Source organism: Notechis scutatus, chromosome 5, assembly GCF_049901735.1.
Source record: "Notechis scutatus isolate UNSWTSFEM ecotype Mainland chromosome 5, rNotScu1.2, whole genome shotgun sequence".
NCBI lineage: Eukaryota > Metazoa > Chordata > Lepidosauria > Squamata > Elapidae > Notechis > Notechis scutatus.
Genome location: NC_142013.1, coordinates 85,062,692 through 85,088,168, shown reverse-complemented (window position 1 = coordinate 85,088,168; position 25,477 = coordinate 85,062,692). Strand labels below are relative to the sequence as shown.

At 34.5% G+C, this 25,477-nt stretch overlaps 1 protein-coding gene across 2 annotated transcripts; it reads right to left on the bottom strand.

Moving 5' to 3' along the window:
* Window positions 1-868: 868 nt before the first annotated feature.
* SLC5A7 (solute carrier family 5 member 7) lies at window positions 869-24,485 on the bottom strand. 2 transcript variants are annotated; one of them, XM_026666948.2, is made up of 9 exons: window positions 23,944-24,485; window positions 22,665-22,889; window positions 15,793-15,906; window positions 14,709-14,864; window positions 10,105-10,253; window positions 5,902-6,045; window positions 4,604-4,757; window positions 3,605-3,822; window positions 869-2,276 (listed from the first exon to the last, which is right to left on the bottom strand). In XM_026666948.2, exons 2-9 carry the CDS (start codon window positions 22,840-22,842, stop codon window positions 1,656-1,658), a joined length of 1,734 nt encoding a protein of 577 aa, XP_026522733.1. In that variant the 5' UTR covers window positions 22,843-22,889; window positions 23,944-24,485; the 3' UTR covers window positions 869-1,655. The 2 variants fall into 2 exon arrangements, with proteins under 2 accessions (XP_026522733.1, XP_087823335.1); XM_087967209.1 differs by having other exon boundaries at window positions 24,255-24,485.
* Window positions 24,486-25,477: the final 992 nt, after the last annotated feature.

Below are 25,477 nucleotides of genomic sequence, written 5' to 3'. Positions count from 1 at the left end.
TGCTTCCCAAAAGGCAAATTAAAACGGCTTTGGAAATAATGCACAAAACATGGATATAATTAGGTGAATGCATGCATGATAGCAATTTACCAAGACTTATATTGACACTGACTACAAAAGGTTATATGTGAGGCACTCATATAAACACACTGAATCCACATTGTTAGATGTTATACAAAGCTATGATTTTGACACAAGGTCAACCTTGTAGTCTAATCAAGCAGTTGGCTACCTAGCAATGTTCCACAATGAAAAAAAGAAGCAGAAAATCCAGGTGATTAAACTGCTGCCAAGAAATATCATTTCAGATGACAAAAGGGTTATCAAAAGTTTGAATAGTGTTATACATAAAATAAACTCTGCATATTTAAAACTAGCATGCTTGGAAAGCATTAACCAGCTAGCTTTTTAAAAAAATGACTTTTAATGATAGAAAATGCTGAAGAGAGGTGCTAAAAACCCCTTTTAATTTCTTCCCAGATCACTTTGAGCACTGAATATTTTTAAAAAACCTCAAGGGTGCTCTAGATATAACTACTTGAAAACCAGGATGGTTGCATCATGGCTATTATTTTGTACAAGCTTAATAAAGGGGTAACTGCTGAGAGAAAAGCCTTAATTTTCATGAAGGAAAAATGTTATTAGTAGAATATTTCAATTTATTAATTGCAAGGGCCTGACTCTACTTTAAGAAATATAAAATATACATGTTTGTTAAATCTATTAATTTCAGGAGCACGATTTATTGCTGGAGATCATAGAATCTGTATGTTTCTTTCCTTCCTTACTACCAGACAGGACGTACTAGCTGATGTTGAACTTCTTTCTCCTCCTACTTTTGAAGGCAAGGGAACAATGTCTGTGACCATTCTTTTTTTGATTAAAAAAAAATCAACATAATTTTTCCTATTAAACTTGCCACACAAATTAATTATATATTTCAAGAGTTCCTCTATTTCAGAAGATTCCATCCAAACTATAAACTAGAACAGCAGTTGATGGTCTCATTTTTTCCCCCCAACAACGTCACTAAAATAGCAGTGCTAAATATTGGCTTTTGTGTTATTACATTTTGTTTAAAATGTGCATGTTAAAATGTTAGGAGCTTAACACAACATTTGGTTTCTTATTTCTAAAATGCCCAAGACTAAATGTTCACTACTAAATGTTTACGCTTGAAGTTAACTTTCAGTGGTGCAGCTCTGGGAATGCTGCTGACGTTCAGCAGCTCAATCTTGTTCCAGGATGTGCAAAATAAAAGCTGCCAGTTAGCAGATGGAGAACTGGGAAAATGGGGATTCTGAATTTGCAAATTACTTCTAGCTGTGCCAATTAGTGATACAAATTTTAAAGAAACCAATGTGTTTCTTTTCCTGGATGTTGCGTTTTCTCTCTTATTGACATTCAAATACCGTGGTGGAATGAGATATATTATAATTCTACCCAACATGTTTTTGATAATACTGTATAAGAGTTTAATCCAAATTGTTCCTCTTTCAAGACACAAACTAAAAGAGCTGCATGGTAGTGGGTTTCTTTTTTCTTTTTGGTCTCCATCCATTTCTTCCCAAGCTACTTTTAATTTCCCATAGCAGCATACCCTGTTGCACTATGGGTGAGGCAAAAAGCAGTATTTCTCTTCATTTGGGCTGTTGTCATTTCTCCTCTGCCGTGGATACCTCTGGGCTTGAATCCATATCGCTGAAGGCCTCTTTATTTGTAAAAGTAGAGCTCAGAGTCAAAGTGTGTCGAGGGTTCACTGGTACCAGTTCATTTAAAACAATATTGTCACTTTTCACAAGAGTAGCCTTGTCCATGTTCTCTTTACTGTACTTTGCAACAACAGCATCAAGGAAGTCTAGTTTGGGTGGTAAAGTGCCACTTTCAAATAAGTATTTTGCTAGATAGGACACTGCAATGTTTGTAAAGAAAGAAGTAAGCATAGCTAATGTCTTAAAAGGAAATCTCTGGACGTATCCGCTACCATCATGATACCAACCAGGATAGAAAATCAAAGGCTGTAAGGATAGGTAAGGCTCTCCACCAGTAATTCGAAGTAGGAGCCCTAATAAGTATCCTACAATGGCGCCATAAGTATTTGTTCCTTTGATAAAAAGAACACATAAAAGTTGGGGGAAGATGATGATGTAAACCAGGTCAGAGCTGAGGTACCACAGACCATATATGGTTTGAGCTAGCAGAGCCATCACTGTCGCTGCAGCTCCAAATACAAAAATGGTAATTCGCATGACCCAAACTATTTCGTTGTCTGAAGCCTGTAAAATATAGGAACAGTTTTATTTTGCTTTCTATTACAGATATTTATATACTACATAGGTATCAACAGAACTTTATGAATTCAAAATGATAAAAAATGTTGTTAATTAGAATACTTATGGCTCATAAGCAATCTGATATCTATAACCTGACCAGTAATTAAAGAAGCTTAGACATATAAGATATATCTAACATTAACAATGATTTAATATACTGAATCATGATAATGCCCTTCCCTTCACAATTCTGTTCTGTTCTTTCAACCAATTCTGGTATAAAATGAATTTTTCCTGAAAGATAGGAAAATATTATTACAGTATTATTGTTGGTCGCACAGTCATCTGGATTATGATTAGAATGGATTTGACCTTTTTTGTCTGTCTATCAAGTCCTTCCCAAGGACCTAGGATAGGTAGATGTTGTGTGAATTATTATTATTAGTAACAGTAATATATCCTGGAATTTTATACATATAAAACTCAAGATAGCAAACTATGCTCTGCTTGTACAACCTGGAAGGAGAATATTATATGTAACTTTTTCAGTCTGTAAACTGTTGGGAAAATTATCTATGATTTTTCTGATTGTGAATGTGGCCAGCAGAAGAAAATCCAAATGACTGGAAACTCCTTTGAATACATGCAGGAGAATTGTTTTCAACCTCATTCAGGTCAAAAAGGCACTTTTAAAATTTTGTTTTAAATACTGCATCTTCATACATGGTAACATTGCATTTAGTGTAAGTTATCCAGGTGTGGCAAAGTTTCCACTTTGCTACTCTTTCATTAGTCAAAATCCTGTAAATTTAAATTCCAATATTATTCCTTCTATTTAACAAATTATTCACCTGGCTATGTTTTACTTAATTCATAGTTGCCTACTCAGTTACTTATAATTAAATAAAGTAGGTTTCAAGGCAAAGACCACTTCTTTGGAGCATATCTGCCTATCTCACAATTTTCAACGTGAAATGTACAATGAGAATTCATTGAAAAGATCTGCCTGTATAAATCATTAACATTCAAGTCATCAATCAATTTTAAGAGATAAGATTGCAGCTCATGTTCAGTATAAGGTATAGGATTGCTTTTTCCCTTTAAGCTTTGAAGATTAAAAACTATGGCAGATTTTTGCTTCTAAAACATCCAAAAGTTTGAGAATATCAGAAGCAAGCGGGCATAATTCCTTCACTTCTCAATGATTGTCATAGATTGAACACCAAATGATTCAAGGTACTCTTTCCTTCCTATATACATGAAAACATCAACTGCCAACTACAGCTCTTATAACATTACAAAATGATACTGTGTTTATAATATAGCCTTACAGTTTGCCGAAATGAAAGCTGGTATATATTTCGTGCAAACATAGAACTTGCTGATAAAATGGAAGAGTCAGCAGAAGACATTACAGCAGCAGACACTGCCCCAAGGCCGAAGAACGAAATGTACACTGGACAAAGATGTTGAAGGACAATTGGTAATATCATGTCGCTTTCATTTTTCATTTTAGGGTCTTCACCAAGATATTCAGTCTGATTCCAAGCTGTAACATAAACATACACTAATTACAGTACTAGTGGATAGACCTGTACCTGAAAAAAGAAATCAATAATCAGAGTAGTTATGGCTCATAAACAATCTGACATCTATAACATGATCACCAATTAAAGAATCTTAGACATACAAGATGTATCTAACAGGAATGTTTATTTAATGTACTGGATCATGATAAAGCTCTTCCCTTTACAATTCTGGTATCTGTTCTGTCCAATTCTAAAAACAGGGTTTTTTTAAATAAATAAATAAATAAAAAGTTGGATTTAATTGCTGAATTCTGTGGTCTTTGCCAATATTCACAATCAAAATACAAAATATACCTTCACAAGTTTTAAATTTATGGTTTAGATGCCAAATTTGGCTAGTATTATGCCAAATTTGCAGTTGTGAAATCTAGTAGACTTTAAAAGGCTTTAGGCTAAGCATTTAATTCATGTTTCATAAAGGTCAACTATACAGTACATCATGGATACAATTAAAATTTAAATAGATCAGTTGCCCAAATGGCCTTTCCAAACTGAATTCTATTCTTCTTTGAAAATGTTTGGGACAGCATATTTGTTTTAATACTACTGGGGACTACACCATAATGATGAAAATAGCACTGATATATTGCAAACATTGTAAGGTTGCTACAGCTTTGAGATAACACATCTCTACTCTGGATATTCATTTATTGCTAGATATTCACTTTCAAACTGTGTAGAGGCTCATTTCTTGAACCCTCAGAACCATTAATTTGTTATTATAATAAGTAGTTGATGTACCTGTTGATGCACCAATGGCACCAATAAGCACTGAAGGTATTGCCATTACAAGACATCCAAAAGCTGCCAGAAAAGAGAGCATTTGTGCATACATAGCTGATGAAGAAGAAAGGACTCGCTGGAAATAGGCTTGCCATGGGATTCCTCCTAACATCTACAAATAATCATAAATAACATTACAGTCATTCATTCCTGGCAAATAGCATGAATCCAAGCAAAAACGCATTTAGCTAACATGCTCCTTTATTGAACCTATTTGCCTAGCAGCCAAACCTATACCTTCAGCAGTAAAAAAAAGTGCTTTAAACATTCTCTTCCTGACCAAAGTTTGGAATATGATATTTAAGCCGAGCCAGAAAGTTGTCCCTTTAAGCTAGATTTTCCCCCAAATCCCATTATTCTTTGGGTTACATTTCAACAAAGCAGCAGGAGAGAAGAAAGTTGCTGCACATTTTTCCCCACAATTCCTTCATCCTTAGCTTGTCTCTAATTCAGTGCTTCTAAACTTCAGCAACTTTAAGATGTGTGGACTTCTACTCGCAAAATTCTGGGAATTAAAATTGAGACATCTTAAAGTTGTCATTGAGAAACATTCTAATTCCTTTTCTTCTGGACAGAAAATAGTTCCAGAAAGGGATCTCCAGTGACATGATCAGCAAACCTCAAGAAATAACTGTTTAACCACAGAGAAGCTGGTTTGGCTTTAAACATTCACTGGGTTAAAAACCAATTGCTGATGCATCATTTTTATGTTAATTTTGCATAAGGAATTCAGAAGTGTTACAGAAATTGTATTGGGAATTTTATCTATTAAACCAATTTCTATCCTGCTCCTTCACATATTTCTATCCTGCTCTGTAACCCAGAAATATACCTTCCTACTTCAACATTTTAAATGTTTTTTTTTCTAAACACATTTATCCAATCTTTAAAATATGCATCTATCTAATCACTCTTCTCTTGCAGATCTACTGAATCCTATCATACTCACTATTAGAAGACTTCCTAAGACACTTGCAATAGAGAGGTCTTCTGCTTTTTCACAATGTCATATAACGGTAATTCAGCATACAGATAAATTTAGAAGGTTATTTGTCCAATAGTTCAAAGTTATTTTGCTAGGGCACATAATTGTACAGTTCAATCATTTTGGATTACAACCAACACAATTCCTTGTTGGTTGGAGTTGATCTCCAAAACATCTGGAGGGATCTAGGTTGTCTCTCCCAGCATTAGACAATTTGTAATTTAAGAGGTTTGGAAAATAAACCTTAAGCGGTTTATTTTAACCTTCTCACCAGTAAGAAGAAATCGTCAATCCATTTGCATATGTCAGGTGATTTAATGGTTCCAAGCCAGGGTTTTTGATATACTTCATGCACAGCTGTGTAACCAATGTTTGTTACTGCAGGATGGGCCAAGGCAAATGGGATGCTGATCCACTGTAAAAAAAAAAAAAAGGAAACAGACAGTATGGCATAAACATTTCTGCGTTTTGTCTTTTTCATTTGTCATTTTTTAGTTGCAAAACATTTTGCAGGCAAGAACATGCCGAAATAGTTTTATTTACATTTCTTCTTATCTTTCTACCAAACTTAACAGAGAAGATTGGTAACAATACTATAAAATGGAAATATGATCATTCAAAGATTAAAATATACCAATTAAAAATGTATGGAAAGAAACACATCCAGAGAAAATAAACACTTTATTGTTCCCACTGGCTGCAACTTTCTCCTTCAAACAAATGAGATTATGTATCAGAATCATATCTTTTTTAAAGGTCTTTGAGACTGAAAGACAACAGGCATGGAACTGAAGTCATCTTCTTTGGCAGGAAGTTTCAAAATTGGTAGCAGAAGGTCCTTTCTCTGATTCTACTATGTGTGTGTCTGACAGTGAGAGGACAGAACCTAAAACCTAAACAATCCTTTTCTGTTTAACTGGCTTTCCTTTAATCACTCGGGGGAAATTGTAGGCAACTGAAATTATTTTCCTGAAAACATATTGCTCACATTATCTTCTTGTGAAGGAAAGGAGAATTCTATTTTCTATTTTGAATTCATATTCTATTTCTAGAATGAATTGGATCAGAGAATGAAAATGGCTGTTTTAGGAACAAAAGGTATGAATCTATAGCCTCTTACTTAAAAGGGGAACATACAATACTAGGAATACAGAACAAATTCAATGGCCTCATCCTGGTTCTTGGGACTGGGAACTCCTGGCTGTATTTATTTGATAATAAGCATCAGTGAACGTAGCTTAACCTACTTAAGCAGAAGACTGAGCTCCAGTTTTATAACAGTATTCAGCTCTGCATATGTGTGTGTATACAGGCATGTTGGAACTGTAGAATGAAAAGGAAGTAGTATGTGCGGAAAACAGAGACATCTGTCTACATATACTCTCTTGCACACACTCCTCAAACAAAGTCTACATTGCATTGCACTTACTGATGTGACTGGGCACGTCTTTAAGAACACAATAAGTAAACGTTTGTAACTTCACATCTTTGTCAAGTCTTTGAAACTCTCTGAACTTGGTTGTTTGCTTGCAGATGTTTATCACTCAACTAGGTAACATCATCAGTGCTAGTGGGCTTTGTTCCCTGTTTATAAACAGCTTACGCTATCATTGTTGGTGGGGTGTGGTTTTTTTCCTTGGCAGTTTCTTGATTAGACGGTTCCTCCCCTTGATTGTTTGTTTCATGTTAATCCCTGCTTATTGGGTTTAGACTGCTATAGAGGATCCTTCTTAGCTTTTTTTAATTGTATTTTTTTGAATGGAATGTAAATGTAATTTATCTCTATGTACCTATTGATTTATCTCCGTGTGTCTATTGATGACTGATTTGTCTGAATGACAAACTGCCAGGAATTCCCTAGTGTTTTTGCATTTAGATTGGTCTAGGATCCTCACAGTTTTCCAGTTGAAACTGTGGTTGAGCCTATCCATGTGTTGTGAAATGAAGGAATTTCCTGCTTGCTAGTTGGTATTCATGGATGTGCTCTGCCAGTCTTCTGTCTGTCTGTCCTATATAATGGCTGTTACAGACTTTACACTTTATGTTGTAGATGAATCCTGTTTCTTTTGTTCTTGGACTACTGGGCCTTTGGTTTACTTAAGATAGTTTGAGGGGTTTTAGTTAGCTTGTGAACTACCATAATGCCACCTGGTTGTAATAGTCTGTTATTTCTAAGATGTTTTTGATGTATGGTTTTTAATGTATCCTTTTCATAGCTTGTGTTATGTGCTATAGTATTGGAATAATCAGACACTTTTAAATAAAGTTTTGCATGGGCATCTAGTTTGCTGGAAAATATTTTATAGTAATGAAACAACTGCAAGCAAGATAGCAAGCTCAGAGAACACCAAGGTCTCCACAATTCATATCTGAATAAAATAGAATAGAATTCGTTATTGGCCAAGTGTGATTGGACACACAAGGAATCTGTCTTGGTGCAAATGCTCTCAGTGTACATAAAAGAAAAGATACATTAATCAAGAGTCAAGAATCAAGAATCATAAGCTACAACACTTAATAATAGTCATAGGGTACAATAAGCAATCAATCATACTAGGAAACAGTTAATATAAATCATAAGGATACAAATGACAAAGTTACAGTCATACAGTCACAAGTGGGAGGGGATGGGTGATAAAGGGTGATGAGAAGATTAACAGTAACAGTAGTGGAGATTTTGTAAATAGTTGGACAGTGTTGAAGGAATTATTTGTTTAGCAGAGTGATCTGAACTATATATATTCTACTGGATCCAAGAATCTTTGTCAGGATATAATTAACATAGATGCTAAGTGGATGCTGACTATCTGATATTATTATTGAAAGGCCTTCTTAAACATGTGATCAGTCACATTTAAATCTGATCCATAAGGCAACAGATAACTATAAGGTTAAGATCAGACAATGTATTTAAAGTTGAAGACAAGTCTTTTCTAGCATAGGGAAGAGAAATTGAGGGAGGGATGGGATAAATGAAAGAAAATGTAAGTTATAAAGAAATAAAATGTGTCAATTCTGCCAATATTAGAGGAATGGTTGTTGCCACCTGAGGGTTTATTGAGTTTTGTATTTGGGGTTTTACTTCTGTAAGTCATCCAAAGTCACTGCAACTAAGTTGGGTGGCCATGCAAATTTATTTTATTTTCTGGAAGAGGTATATTCTCTGATAGGGATCTCTGCCTTTTTTGTGCAAAAGTAGGTAGAGAACACTATTTCTTTGCATATATTTTCTATAAACAAAGGCAAACAAAGGTTTCCTCCATCACAATGCCTTCTTCTGCATCAAAGAAGGGTATCTTTTCTCTATGGAAAGTAGATACCTGTTTGCCTCTGTGTGCACAAAGAGAGGGAGTACTGAAGGTATGTTTTACTGGAATAAGCAAAATTTAAATGAGGGGTTGGGATTTTGCTTTCAGTTTTTCCTACTGAAATAATCTGGATACAATGGAGTGGAAGGGAGAAAATTCTGGTCTTGAGCTAAATGAAAGCATTCTCTTCCTATATTAAATGTGTGAACAATGGAGGGAAGAACAGAGGGAGAAGCAGTAGCAAAGTTTGGAGAGCAGAACTGTAGTTATCACATGCCTGTTACGCACTAAAAATGGTGCCCTCAGAAAAGATACTGTGGCCAGAAGTAATTCTTCAATTGATTTCAATCAGGGGTGGGATGCAAATATTTTTACTACTGGTACTGTGGGCATGGCTAGGTGGGAGTGGCTAGGTGGGCATGGTCATGTGACTGGGTGGGCATGGCTTTTTTTGCAGCACCCCACCAACATTCCGTTTTTTTTTTTTTTTGCCTCCTGGGGTTCAGGGAAGTCTCCTGGGTGAAGCAGTAAGACAGCGAGGGGAATCCCAGCACAGCTGATTGTCAGAACAACTCAGAGGTGGTATTCAGCAGGTTCTGTCCAGTTCTGGAGAACCAGTAGCGGAAATTTTGAGTAGTTCAGAGAACCGGCAAATACTATCTCTGACTGGAGATTTTACAGTATCCTTCCCCTGCCATGCCCACCAAGCCACACCCACAGAACCAGTAGTAAAAAAAACTGAATCCCACCCCTGGAACAACTGATTGTCAGAGGGGAAAAAAAGAAATACTGGTTTAGCAGAACCAGTAGCTATTTTTTTACTACCGGTTCGGCCGAATGGTAGCATTTTTTACTACCGGTTCACCAAACCAGTAGAATACCACCACTGATTTCAATCAATGTTCAGATTTGATCCCTTTTTAATATAAATAACAATTATGGTTATAATTGTGATTTATATTAAATCACAATTTATAATTATGGTGCTTATTCTGAAACAATAGTTAAGACAAGAGTAATATAGACTCTTAATATTCCCTTTCTTCCACACATTAATCAGCATGTTCTTGTAATCTGTATTGACATGAAGCATCTTCTTCCTCTGCTTGGTGTAAAATACAATCACCTTGGTATGATATATGGAAAAGTAAATGCAAAAAACTCACCAGTCCTAAGAAAATGCAGAACAGCTGTACCACATCAGTGTAGGCTACTGAATAAAGTCCTCCCACTAAGGTGTACAGGGTTGCAACGGAGGCAGAAATAATAACTGAAAAGCTTATGTTGATGTCAATGATCACACTTATGGTGGCACCTGTAACAAGGCAGATAAATAATTTAAATGTCTGCTAACAATTTATGTACTTTCCAGAGTGTTTCAATGTGATTGAAAAATTCATTTGTGTACCTTTTTGTCTCTGTTTCTGAAACAAGATTATAGTTTCATAAGGGGGAAAAAAAAGGAAAGAATTGACAATACTTTTCTTGCAGAAAATTTATGTAGTCTGATCTGTATAATATCTTCTCAAGGATCTAATGAAGCTCATCATATTCTAAATTAAATATCAGTAAAAAGATATCTGGGGGAGAGAGAGGGAGAGAGAGAAGGGGAGGGAGGGAGAGGGAGAGGGAGAGAAAGAGAGAGAGGGAGAGACACACACAGAGAGAATGAGAATGCAGTGCTCAGCATAATAAACTATGTGAAATGCAACATATGCAGTGACTCTTGAGAAAAGAAATAGGTAAAGAAATTAAGAAGTGCTGAATGAAATTCTGTAGTAACAAACTGGAAGAATATAATTGTTATGCTGGTAGATTACACTGAAATATATTACTCTAGTCTAGCCATTGTTTCTAAAGTTAATTATGAGAGTTGTAGGGTTTGCTCAGCACATTTGAAATGAACATGTGGATACACCCCGACAATGTTACCTAACTATATAAATGATCCTGTTAATATCCAAAGTTCCGTGGACAAAACATAGTGCTTATGCTTGAATGTGTTGCTGTCCTTGGTCCTGACTCAATGTGCATATAAGTGGCACCCATTCCCCAGCATCTAAAGCAGTAAAATCATAGTTCTTATATTATAAGTTGTCCTGTGAGCATAACAGGGTTTTACAATGTCTGCTTCCACAATGTGAAACACAACAGAAAGCTTTCACATACAGCAAATTGTATTAAAAAAACCTTGCATTTTAAATTCCCTGAAAATTGTTTAAGCCACTCAAGTTTCCATCACCTCAGCATGTAGTTTATTCTTGGTTTCTGAAGCACTTGCAATAAAATTATAGTTAAAAACCTCCCTGTTGCTTTCCAGATAATCAAAACACAGCTGGAAGTAAGGCTGATTATTTTATTTATTTTAAAACATATCATGGGCAACCCACTCTATATACATAGTGATTGGTTGTTAGATGACAAAAGTTGCAAAGGACAGTTCAGAGATTTATCAGATGGATTCCCTACCCCCACTTACATGATTTATTTATTATATAATTTTGTATATTGTCCCACATCAAGATGTACAACAGGAAAATAAAGACCAATTATTATATTAAATTGAGTTGATATATTAAATTGAGTTGATAAAGTGAGTTTGCAATGAGGGCACAGGAACCTGTGGTAGCAATCACAGTAGTGGTGGGGATAGTAGATTGGTATTGGAAATTGTCAAGTCATTATTAGGAAAGAAATATTATAACTTTAAGGGCTATTTTATGTTCTGATAGCTGTGTCAGCTTTTAGAAAGTTTCCAGCCCTCTAAAGAACCTGATCTTCCTCCTAATAAATACAGTTCAAAATAAAATATTCCAGAAAAGTGATACATATTAAGTGTGTGTACCTCAGACTTTTGGCAATCTGGATGCCACCTTGAAAACAGTTAATGATATTTAATAACTTATCTTGCATTGTTAGAATATATAAGCTTCAATTTGTGATATTTTGCATTGTCAGTTGTAACTGGAAGGATATTACAGATGCCTTATGATAAATGGCCCCCTAAAGGAGGCAAGCTTGTTTCTTAAACTTCATTTGAGAAGCCCATTCCAGATACCTTGGAGTTAAGGAATAATAGGGCAAATTTAACCCTTCTTATTTAAGATGATTATTTAGGATGATTGAGACAATGGTGGCAGCTTCTTACCTGCAGACAATTCTGCAGGAAAGATTTTCCTGACCCATTTCAGGTTGACCTATGGGGTTGAGATGACTTTAAGTTGGCTTGAAGAATGATTTTTGTTTGGACACTGACAGAGGGTGCATAGTTTTCTTGATACTCCTGGACTTGCTTAGTGACTTTCAGTATTATTTGCATGGTAAAAGAGTGATTTCTCATTCTGATCCTGATAAAAAGGAATAATGGCTACTAAAATAAAGAACAGGTACAAATTGTCTCACTCTTTACAGGAAAGGCAAGCCTTATCCCTTTTATAAAAGCTGTATAAAAAAGCTTGGAGAAAAGGGAAAGAGTTTCTCTACCATAGGCTGTTGATATATATCTGTTTTGTTTGAAAGTCATCACTAGAATTCTTGTGCTATGACCTTAATCTATTTCCTAATAAATACAGTTAATCAGAGTTCTTAGATTCTTGTGCTATGAATTAACTGATTTCAGCCTAGATTATGAGAAGAGGAATTTGAAGGAATTCTTCTAGATCACTAGAGAAATCTGGGAACAGAAGGCATGGTTGTACAGGTTTTCCATTTCTATCTTTCAGTTATATTTCAGATGATATCATTTGTAGATATTTGTTCCTTGAAACAAGAACTATTATATCATCATTCTGTCTCCTACTTGAAAATGTTGGGAAAGATTATGATTTATTTTTTTTTGCTGATGTATTGAAAACCCAAATGAATTTCTCTGTGATATTTTAGGAAATTTAGGATATTTTAGTATACATTCCTTCAATGTCTGCCTGAAGTCGGTAATGAACTGGAAGAGGGATAATACACTGAAATAAAATCCAGACAGGATGGAGGTGATCGTTGTGAGTGGCCAGACTTCCAAAATCATGGTAAATGTGTATATTCAGAATGGGATTATACTCTCCTAAAAAGAGCACATCATAGTTTAAAGGCAAGCTTCTGGAGCCAACCTTTCTTCATCTTCACAGATTGAGGAAATAGCCCCGAGTGCCTTTTATCGGCTTTTGTTGATATGCCAGCTGAGTCCATTTCTAAAAGATAACAGCCTTAAAAATGTGGTCTTTTTATTATATGGGGCAGCCTTTCATAAGGAGGTTTATACAGATCCTTTTAAAATACTATAGGAAGCAACAGGATCAAGCCTTTGCATATTTTTGGATTGTATTTCCTACAGAATGGAGGTGCCTTACATCTTTATTAGCTATTTAAAAATCCTTTAAAGCACATTTTTTCTTGTAAGCTTTTAATAATATAAATACTCAGTAATATCAATCATTAATGACACTTGCTTGCTGAAGTGGTATTTTAACCACTTTTAGCTTATCAATTTTATATTTATTTTAAATTGAAAAATTGTCATTGATAGTCAGCAGTATAACAGTTTAACAAGTAGGTAAATAAATATCAGGGAAAATAATCTGACAGCTGTGGATTTCAAATTGCTCATTCAAGGTAGGAAGTGGGTTTCTTTAGAGCTTCATGTTGGGGTTTGCCTTTAAAGCCATACATAGTCATCTTAGAGACTTTCTGTCTTATGAACAACTTAATTGATGGGCATTAAATCTTTAGATAGGTTTGGAAGTTGAGTCATGACAACTGGACTTAAGTCCAGTTGCCATGACTCAACAGACAACTCTACTTGGATAACTGAAAACCTTCATTGACATCTTTAGATAGGTTTTTCTGAAAATGATCTTGCAATCAGGAATTTATTTATCTAGCATATGAGTAAAGTCCTTCTCTATATGACTTTTGGGTGGTGGAATGTCTTCCCTTGAAGTTTTGTTCATTCCAGCTCCCTTTGCTTTTAGAATAGTTTAAAGACATAACATATGACTTAACAGGCTATAGATCATAAATTAACATTTATATTGGTTTAATCAATATTCAAAGGCATATATTGTTATTAGTTGCCAACCTGAATGAAAACTAAAGTGATATCACTATTATTATATCAGGACAGTAGATGAACCATTCTGCTATAAAAGTGTTTTGTAATATCCAGCTTTGTCTCTAAATTGATTGTGTTTTGTACTGTATTTATTTTTGACTTTTATTGTATTTTATTTTTACTGGTGTAGTTCACCCAGAGTCATAAATTGTGAGTAGAATGATCTTATACAATCTAAATAGATAAATAAAATTATTCAATTTTATGTCTTCATAAAATTACTCATTTATAAAATATCCACATTTAAATGGATATGCAAGTTTGCAGTGATAATGTAAAAGCTTAGCATGCACAATCCTCGATGTTGCAACTAAACAGCATATATATGTATGATACATACACAGGTATAATACTTAGACTTTCAAATATTAAGGTATTCACTACATAGGCCAAATGTTTTAAATGTTTAAAATTACATTTTGAATTGTGCCATCCCCACTCAAAATTTCCTTAAATCCAATTGTACAGTTAAATCCTTATGATTACTCTCTTCAAATATTACTATAAAAAAAGAGAACACCTGGCTTTTCTACACAGTATTTTAGTATCAGTGTTCTGATTAGTACTACCACACTGCAGTTATGATTTAACATTTTTATCTATTTGCATATTTCATCCTTATTCAGACTGATTTTATACAATCAATTTGTTTACAAAATTCCTCACCTAGTGCAGAAAAGATGGCTGCTGCCCAGAACATTTCTCCCATCAGGGCAGGTATGAAGATAAGTCCTCCCATCCGTTTTCCATAAATTTGCTGAAATGGATCCAACATTGTCACATACCCTTTGGAACGCATGGGCTTGGCAAAAAACAAGCCACCTAAAAGATTCATTAAAAAAAAAAAGTTTGGATTCTAATTATTTTTCTGGGTCAAGTAGCCAGATGCAAAAATGGAGGATGTTTGGTTTTATCAGTATATCTGTCTGCTTATGAGAGACACAACTGATACCTAAATAATTTTCCACAATATAATAATCCAATAAGTCTTTCTTTTCAATGATTGTCAAAGTGGCTATATAGTAATGGAATTGAAGTTCTTATAGTTGTTCCTATTACTGATTGATAGTGCAATAACTAGTGGAATATTATAATCAGTATTAGGTCTTTCAGTAAAAGAATAAAAATTATCACTTGGACACAGACTTAATGTGTGCAACTCCTTTAGTTAGTCTTATGTAGTAGAACAGTTATCTCAACTGAGGAAAAACTCAGCAGTGAAAACTAATTAGTTACAATACTGGGTTGGGTATATTAAAGCAAAGGTTGTATTCCCATATGCTTAAATGCTTTAATTTGTACTCCTGCCCTGAACAGGAAGTAGGACAATGGCCTAAATTGTCCCAAGTTTTTGATTCTATGATTCATAAAAATCAACAGGACTTAATTTCCATCACTTTTCACTTGTTTAGTAAATAGTTTAATCTAACAATGACTAATTCTAGATGCCACTCAATATTGAGAGGAAAATAAGAGAAGGATCTTCCTCTAAATTTCTCATACATTTTAAAAAACTGGCCACAAAAATCACTAAATACCAGACTTTGACAATTTTGTACTTAATATCTTGTTACAAGATAGATGAACCTAGTTCTGTAGATACCATCTGTAGTGCTGGCTCCACCTATCCTCCCCAAATTCATTTACAATGAAAAAGAAATACAGAAACAGATATTCATAGTATATTGGCTTCAACTTTAACTTTGTCATTTTAACAATATATTTTTCTTCTGCTTTGTTTCTAGCTTACCTACAACTAGGCTAAGCGAATACCCAATGGGTGCCTGAGCCCAGGCAAGTCCATAATCTGGAGTATACACTGCTTCAGCTGTTCCATTTATATAACCGCCTCCAACCCAGGTGGCTGTGGAAGAAGTGAACAACATCCATTACATAATGGATGGACAAAGCAAAACTAAATACTTGATTTGCGCAGCAAAAATAATATAATGAAGAAAATTGCACAGAATCACATCTCATCTAAAGATCTATTTGAATGCATGTAATTTGCAAATTTAAATTACGTATATATGAAAAATTAGTAGGTTTAGTCTATTTAAATAAGTGATGGGAAAGAGAGAAAGAAATAAAAGTAAAATTTAACTGGCATATATACATACCTCTAAATACTAGCCTAAATGTTCTTGGTGCTTTGTCTTTGCTTACACTGTGTATTTCCGCAAAAGTCTCATCTTCACTCACAGAAGAAATGGCAGTGAAGTACTGTTAAGTAGCTCTTTTCTGAGTGCCTAGTTAAGTGATTCTCAGTAGCATGACCATCATACTGAGCACTCTAGCGCAGCTCACAAAGATATGTATTATTAGTCAAGCTGAGAGAATGTTCAGACATTTAGTAAAATTCTGCATTATAATGGCAGTGATTATGTCTCCTACAGGTTGACTTTTAAAAATATTTTAAGAACTAAGAAATACATCATGGATCCCTACTAATTATTGTGATCAATGTGGTCAATGTTTGGAATACTCTACCTGACTCTGTAGTTTCTTCCCCAAATCCCAAAAGCTTTAACCTTAGACTGTCTACTATTGACCTCACCCCCTTCCTAAGAAGCCTGTAGGGGGCGTGCATAAGCACACCAATCGTGCCTACCGTCCCTGTCCTATTATTTATTTTTATTTTTCTTATACCTGTATCTTGTAAGCGATTGACAAATCAAATCAAATCAAATCAAATCAAATCAATCAATCAATCAATAAAAAATAAGTAATGGCCATCATTGGCCTTGTGATCTTCTGAAGACATCCAACATTATCAATAGTATAAAGTTGTTGAATAATAGGGTCTCCTATTCTTGGATTGAAATTGCTAGTTGGGCCCAAGGAGAATGCAGACTGGTATCATCATCTAGTAATGCGCCATCTCTGGTTTCCAAAAGAGTACAGGTAATCCTCAATTTATGACCAAAATTGGACCAAAATTTCTGCTGCTAAGTGAAAACTTTGTTAAGTGAGTTTTGCCTCATTTTATAATTTTTCTTGCTATAGTTGTTAAATGAATCTCTACAGTTGTTAAGTTAGTAACATGGTTGTTTAAGTCAATCTGACTTCTCCATTGACTTAAAACAGTTTTTCTTCCAATGCCCCTGTAACTTTGAAAGTCACTAAATTCACTGTTGTAAGTCGAGGACTACCTGTATAGATATTCCAGGTGAAATTTCTGTACAGGCAGTCCTTGACTTACAATGATTCACTTTGTGACTGTTCAAAGTTACAAAGGCACTGAAAAAAGTATCTTATGAACAATTTTCACACTTAGCAACATTGCAGTACCCCCATTATCACATGATTTACATTAGCAACTGGTTCATATTTATGACGGTTGCAGTGTCCCAGGGTCATGGGATCCCCTTTTGTGACCTTTTGACAAACAAAGTCAATAGGGAAACCAGATTCACTTAACAACGGTGTTACTAATTTTACAACTGCGGTGATTCGCTAAACAAATGGGGCAAGAAAAGTTATAAAATGGGACAAGCTCACTTAACAAATGGTTCGCTTAGCAACATAAATTTTGGGCTCAATTGTGGTCGTAACTCGAGGATGTATTTCTATGGGCAACAATCCGTTTGGCATTCTCTGACTCTCTTCCTTCTTCATTTCTGTCTCTATGTATGGTATTCCACTTAATAACTTACTTCGATTGGAAATACGGTTTTGAGCAAACTGACTCAGTGTAATTCATAAGGCTGCATTACTTAGCCTTAGTTTTTTCTTGATCCCTGGAAAAACTGACCCCCAATTGTACCAAAGGTTATCCCACACAGAAACTCAAATTAAAGTCTGATTAAGTTCCCTTAATCCGGTCCAGATCACTTTTCCTATGCCCAAGTTTGCTAGCTGATATAAGAGGCATTTTTTTCATAACAGACTTTAATATTTAATAAATGTGCCCCAATCAGCTCCATAATTCTGAACCTGAATGGTACTAGGTTGGGGAAATTTTAATATAGATTTAAAAATAAGAAAAAACCCTCCCCATTGGGATAGCAAGCAATAAATCTCAATAAAATCTCCATAATACAGGTAAAAATAATATAAATGGTATTATTTATTGGAATGGCTTCCTAGGATCATAGTGGAGGTTAATCTATTGTCTAAATATAAAACATTGCCTAATTCCTATGCCTAATGATGAATAATACCCCCTATACAGATAAAAGGGGGTATTATAAAGCACTCTGGCCTACATATAAGTAACAGAAATGAAAAAAAAAAGATATTATTCTGATATTACTTCTTACCAAAGGAATAAGATATTGTAAAATTAGTGGCATGTAATCTTCTAGCTGTTAATATATGAGGATATAAATATACTAACAACAATATTAATTTATATCCCTCCTTTTTTTTGTGGAAGCTTTCAAGCCAGATTTTAAAATAAACCAATTTAACCAACAATGCAGATAACAAATAATTGAAACTTGCTGTTAACTAATTCAAAGGGAAAGGCTTGGTTAAAGAGAAAAATCTTCCCAAGAAACAGAAATAGAAGCAAAGTATATTAGGAAGCTATGACTATTGAATGAAGACAAAAGTCCCATTGTTTATTCTGTTTGTGTTGATGGCATAATTTGGCATTATAGAATCATAGTGGAAAGAACACGGAATGGAATGGCTCTGAAAAGCCAATAAAGCCAATGACAGCTAATAAATTTTAGCTGCATGGATATGGTCTGGCACATTCCGGTGGCATTGCTGGCTTTTGCAGCAGACCTTATATTATCCATACTGCGGTCCTGTTCTAGCCAAAGTAGCACTTTCCATACACAAACCAAGAATAATATAGAAAAAAAAAACCCTATAGAGATTGTCCTCAAATTATGACCATTTATTCAGTGACCATTCAAAGTTATGGCAATGCAGTATCAATGATATTTACACCCAGTCTCCTAAGTTATGGCCATTGCAGTGCCCATGAAATCTTGTGATCAAAAAACAGGTGTTTAGAAGCCTACCCACACTTACAACCAAAGGGTTGCTTCAGCTCTCTCCACCTCTCTATTCCTCCCCAATCTCTTGTCCCGTGCTGCCTGGCACAGTAGCACTCCTTAGCAACAGTAGTGGTACTAGGACTGAAGCAGAGCCCTAGAGCCATCAGTAGCCTCAGCACCATTACCGTAGAATGCTGCTTGAAGCCCTGCGGGGCAGTTAGAGCCAGTAAGCACACAGCAGCAAGGCCAGCAAAGGTGACAGAATGTGAGGTAACTGAAAAGACAGAGTTACTGGGGAGGGGAAGATAGGTGGATATTTTTTTTACTTATGTGATGAAAATATTTACCAGTTACATCACTGTTGCCTGGAGGATGCCCAGTTGTGTCCCGATGAAGCTATTCACCAAAGTGGTACCCATTAATCTGCTTGTGGTCACTGCTTTTGAATTTGTGGGTCAGCAGGAGCTGGAGCATGTGATGGGAGCTCACCCTGCCCTGCGGCAGGGCTGGGTCTTGAACGCAAGCTGCTGATCGGCAGTGCGGTATTCTAACCTTGTGAAACATCACACTCCAGATGGGTAGATGAGGACAATTGAAGAGGAGGCAGTCCCTTGTTTTATAGAGGCTGGGAAGGACCAATCCAGAAGTAATTTAGATTGGGGAAAGTCCTTATCTAATGATTGGTCATATTTAGTTAACGATAGCAATGGGAACTGCTGGATTTCCATTGCTAAATGATACTGACACATGTGGGTTTCCAATCACATTGCTTACTGATAGTCCCAATTACCATTCTAACCTGAGGAGTACCTGTAGTGTGATTATAATTTAGTACACTTAGTTGGAACTTCATGATAGGATGGGAAAATATTATGTAGGAAAGTGAAATAGAAAAATCCTGCAATTGTAATTGTAATTGACATCACCAAAGAAAAAAATTCTACACTCCAATCCAAGTTTAGCTCCTATTGGTATAGATTCCTTTAAAAAACATACACATCAAACAGAGCATTTCCACATCACTGTTCCCCTAAACAAATTATTATTCAAATACTTTATTCCGGAATCCATTCTCTTCCAATAAATTGCAGATGACTTATTTATTATGTTTTTAAACTCTCTGTTCCCAACATTTTCTGGGCAAAGAATAAATAGTGAAATCCAAGGTATCAACACTATAAAAGAAATCCTCATTTAAAATAAAAATTAAAAAACAATTAAATAGCACATCATGTAGCACTAAAAAGTTATATTATTCATTCACATCCTTGTTTTACATCTGTCACCCCAATCTTATACTCCATGCCTTTACAACTCAATACACTATTGGGTATTTATATGAAGGAGAGCCTCATATAAATTTTCAATTTTCAAAAGTGCTGTTATAATTGTTTCATTCATACATTAATGTTATATCTCATATAATTATTTCAGTCATACATTAAAAAACTGTATATGTCATGTTAGTTCCCATCCTTTGGACCTTGATGGATGGAATATTTTTCATAAGCTTATGGTAGAAAAGGTACCAAAAAGTCTTTCCCCACCCTTTTGTGACTAGTTTTAGTTGTGATGAGCAGAGAGTTTTGATTTTAGTTTTAGTAATAGTACTATTATCGGTTCTTTTATATATATATTTTTATAAAAAATTGAAAGTTATTTTGAAATAAAATTTAAAAATGCAGGCAAAACATGAATAACATTCATAATGGTAGAGTTAAATAGGAAAACAAAGAGAAATTAAGGGAAAAATTAAACTTGTCTGTTATATTAATTGCTTAATATAGATTACAGATTTAATTGTCCTAATTTCAGGACAATTAGAGAACAACTATTTAAAGAGAAGCTGAAGGCACAGAGTAAAACCAGGTGTGTATTTTTCATATCAATATAATTCCATAATATTAGAATGAAATCAAACATTAACATACATACATAGACACACATATACACAGATATAAAAATAGGAAAATAGAAATACAGTGTCACTTATTTTATTTTCATTTTATTGCTCAGTGTTTCTAAACTGGTCTCTGTAATTTCTTGTTAACTGTGTCTTTTGTGAACTAGTACATTCATTAAAAAAATCTTATTTTTACCATTTATTAATTGAAGAATTTATTTTCCCATTTTAAATATTAATGTAGATAATCTTAGACAGTTGGCAGTCTGAGCAAAACAGACTGCAAAATTCTGATTGTTCTCAGGACTAGTATTCAGTTTATTGACAAAATTAAATGCAATTTTACCATTCAAATGGCTATCTTATATATTTTAATATTTCCAAGTCAAAAATAATTGTGGAATTACAGTGAATTACAGTGAATTACAATGAAGGGCAACAAATACTTATAGGACTGATAATCTACCAAATAATTTTCCTTAGTCCATATGGCTTCAGAACACAGCACTGAAAAGTGATGGCAGTTGTGTCTCTGGATGAGTGGAAAATAGCAATCCAGTCCAGTTGTAGTGCATATTTATTTATTTGTCTTAACAGAACTATGGATTCTTGCAACAGAATTTGATTTTGTGAAAGCACAGGATTTTACTTAATGATTGAATTAAATATTTCCTTATTATAAATTTGTACACCTGCCTATAACAGAATGTCATCAGAATTACAGGTACTGATATAATCTTGAAATTAATTTTTCAATTAAAAATAAAACCCAAATAATGTGATTTTGAAAAATTAAGGCAAAGCATTAAAAACTCAAAGATAAATAAAAAAAATTATAAAATTGGGGACTTGGGTGATTTTTTTCTTCAAAAAACATTAAGCCATTTAAAAGACAAATCCTTTTGTTGGATTGGAATCATTTCATATCTCATTGAATTTTATACAATTCTTATGTGACAGTAACACTGTCATAGTCTTTTTATATATTTCAGTGCATTTAGTGCACCATGACTCATCATTTGGCATTATGGATTACAAATATTTGGAAAAAATAGAGACTTCATGGTCCACTATTTCTGATATCTGTGAAAATAACATTAAGGGTGAGCTCTTATGTAGATAATCAGGCCAATTCTACTTATAAAAAATCCATTACATAGAATAATAACTTCTGATGAAACATTTTCAGGATTCTTCTCCATTTGTACTTATGGTGGCTTAACTACAAATATTTAATTTGGGAATCACCATGTTCCAAAGTGATCTGGCTAGATCATGACGAAGAAGTTTCAATACATTTTTCATGTAATTGTGTTGAAATGAATAGGTGTCTGGGTAGGACTAAAGTGGTATTGATGCATTATATTTCCCGTTGTGCTCATTATGCAAATAGCTATGACTTTTTTTTGTTTATCTTACTTTCTTTCAATTTTACCAAAAGTGATAAAAATGGGAAATGTAATTCATTCCCTAGATAGCTTTTGTAATAAATAATAAGAGGATGTACAGAAGAAATGTTTATACTGTTCATGTTGCATTATTAAGCAAAACTCAGTGGGTTGTAATTTTCAGAGACACATATACAAATCACCATTTTCAGTACAAATACTTGGAAGCAACTTGTTGAAGCCTTTCAGAACTATTCAGATCTTGTAGTTTAAGTGAAAACTAATAAGCATTTTCTCTACGTGCAAAGTTGCATATTTGGAAATTCAGTCACCTTATAAATTACACACTTGAATAATAGGTAAAAAGTATAAAACATACCAGTCATGGTAAATCCACCAACTAGCAAGCCAATATCTCTTCCACCAACTATAATAGCTTCACGACGATCTCCTTCATTCCCAGAGTTTTTTGTCTTCCAAGCAGCCCATATTCCAACAAACAGGATGACCAAGTAGAACAAAATGATAGCTATCAACCCTTCCACGTGAAAAACCATTTTGAAGCCACAACAGGTTTCTGGATTGCTATTTCATAATATGGAAACTATAAAAAAATCACGTATTATGTACTTGCTGAACATACATGTATTGTACATACATAGCAAATTACACCTTATAATATCAGAATTCAATCTACAATTCTTTATGATTTTATTTTTTATTTTAAACATAATCTTATCAATGCTCCAGACAATCAGTGTCATATTAATATATTATTTCCAAGTTTTAGTCTCAGGATTAAAATGATGATTTTGTTCTGATTTAAGCAAAAGAAACTAATCAGAAATCTTTAAAAAGTGTGTGAAGCCAACTTTAGTCTTTTACAATGAGAATCTTTCTTTACTATCCTTTTGGTAAAATTATTTTTTTTATTAAACACATTGTGCCAATTGAAAAACTATAAAAAGTAAGGAACAAAAATGTGAAAAGTAATATTTTCTACTTTTAAACCAGTAATTTTTCTTGACAAAACTGATACTTCTATCCCCACACAAGAACTGTTTCAAGTTTGCTATTATTATGATAAAGTCAGCTTCAGCACAAGAACACTTAAAAAATAAATACAATCCAGTGCAATCAAGAATCCCAAGAAATAAACGATGAAAGTGTAAAACTACTTTTTAATTCAATTTTTGCTATTTATTCAGAATTCACGTTTAGTTTAAGCCATGCTGTTTTATCAAAACAGGAAAATATGTTTTTCAATCAAAACAACAGTGTGTATAAGGTTCCTATCTATCATAAATATTTATATTTCCATAATAATGAAAATAAAACCCAAACATCTACTACAGCACTAAGATTCAGCTGTAGAACAGGAATTTCTCTTCCCAGTCAATTTTTACTGACAATTCTTAGAAATTCAGCTTTTTTGAAGTTCAGACATAAAAGGCTGCTGAGAATGCTGTTTGAGTTTACACAGACAATTCTTAACTCCCAGAGTAGCTTCAATATCAAGTTAGATTAATTTTATTATCCCCCACCCTCCATAAAAACACAATTATTCTTCCTATGACTATTAAACAAAAGCTCGCAACCCACCCACCCCCGGCCCTGTTGCCTTTATTTCACTTATCTTCATTTCTGCCCCAATTCACCTCTTTCTTTTTTTCCAGCAGGTTTCCCCCTCCTTCCTCCTTCCACTGGATCGTCTTTACTCTCTCTCTCTCTTTCTCTCTCTCAAGCGGCTCAATCTCAGCACCTTGTGTTCACCCACAGAGGCAGAGTGTGAGAAACAACATTCCCTTCCTTTAAAGGGACAGGCACATTTACAAAGCACTTTTGACTTAAAAGACCCCTGTGCAGGTTAGTTTAGGCTCACGTAGGGTCTGGTACAGCACCGAAAGGAAGCTGGATATTTGGATTTTCTCTGGGGTCTTGAGAACTGTTGCCTTCCTTGCCATTTTACCAGATTCTCAGCTGCTCTTTGAGACTTCGACTATCACTATCCAAGGAGACAACCAGCCAGCTAACTAGCCATCCATCCAGGCATCACCACTGGGAAAGTGATTTTGGGCTCCTTTTTTCAGGAAGAAGAATTGCCTCGAAGAGGTAATCTGTAAATCAGAAATACTTCGATTTGAATGCCCTATTTTTCCTCTAATCCACTGTGGAGAAAACTTCCTCCTCCTCTTTCTTCTTCCCTTCTCCTGTCATTTGGTTGTTACTGGTTTCAAAAAGGAGATGCCATTATAAAGGCATTGGATGAGATGACTATGCCCGTCAGAAGTGGGAGAAGTACGTCACAGGGGAAAGAAAGGTCTGTGGGGGTAAAGATGACTCAAAAGATGCTGATGGGGGAAAGATTGGGGGTGTGAAGAAGTGATAGGGAGAATTAAAGGTAGAGACAAAACACTGAGCAGCTTCTTGTCAGTTAGTAATGGAGATCAAGATTCTAAGCGAAACGCAGCATTAAGTTCCATTTGGAATATTGTCCTTTAACATTCAGGGCTAATTAACTGAAATTCATAATGGTTTTTTAGAATTTGCTTATAGACTATTCTAAATTGCCTGGATAACTGAGTCCTCTTTGATTTCTCAACAAAGTCATGCCAAACTGATTTTCTGTCATTCTCCTTATGTCAAATTCTTTTAGCAAGTTAACTTATTTGAGATTTACAATGTTTACTCACCAAGCTATTTGTTTTCCTATTAACTCAGATATACTGATAAACAGATCTACAGAGTAAAAGTTCTATATATATGATCAAGGAATAAGATCCACTGAAGACAGCAGGACTTATTTTGGGGGAAAGATGAATAAGATTTCATTGCACAGTAGTATCCATTGGATGGTGGTTTGTAAACAGGCATAAGGAGATATATGAAATTTGCTCTCGGCCTTCTAAAAAGGAAGTCAGCCATATTGCTCTGTATAAATTAGATCTGAATATCTTATGATAAAATAGGCAGTGAAAAGACTTATTTGCTCTAAAAATTAGCTTAAGCAAGATATACAATATATTCCAATCCTTCAATTTTTGTTGCTATTTTTCTCGTAATCTTTGTGACTTTCCTCAATATTTTTCCAAATCTTCACTGCCTGAGATGGGATATGATACTCCAAACAGAACAGAGGTGTGTAATTTTACTTGCTATATAAAATACAGATAACAATTTTCTTTAATAAGT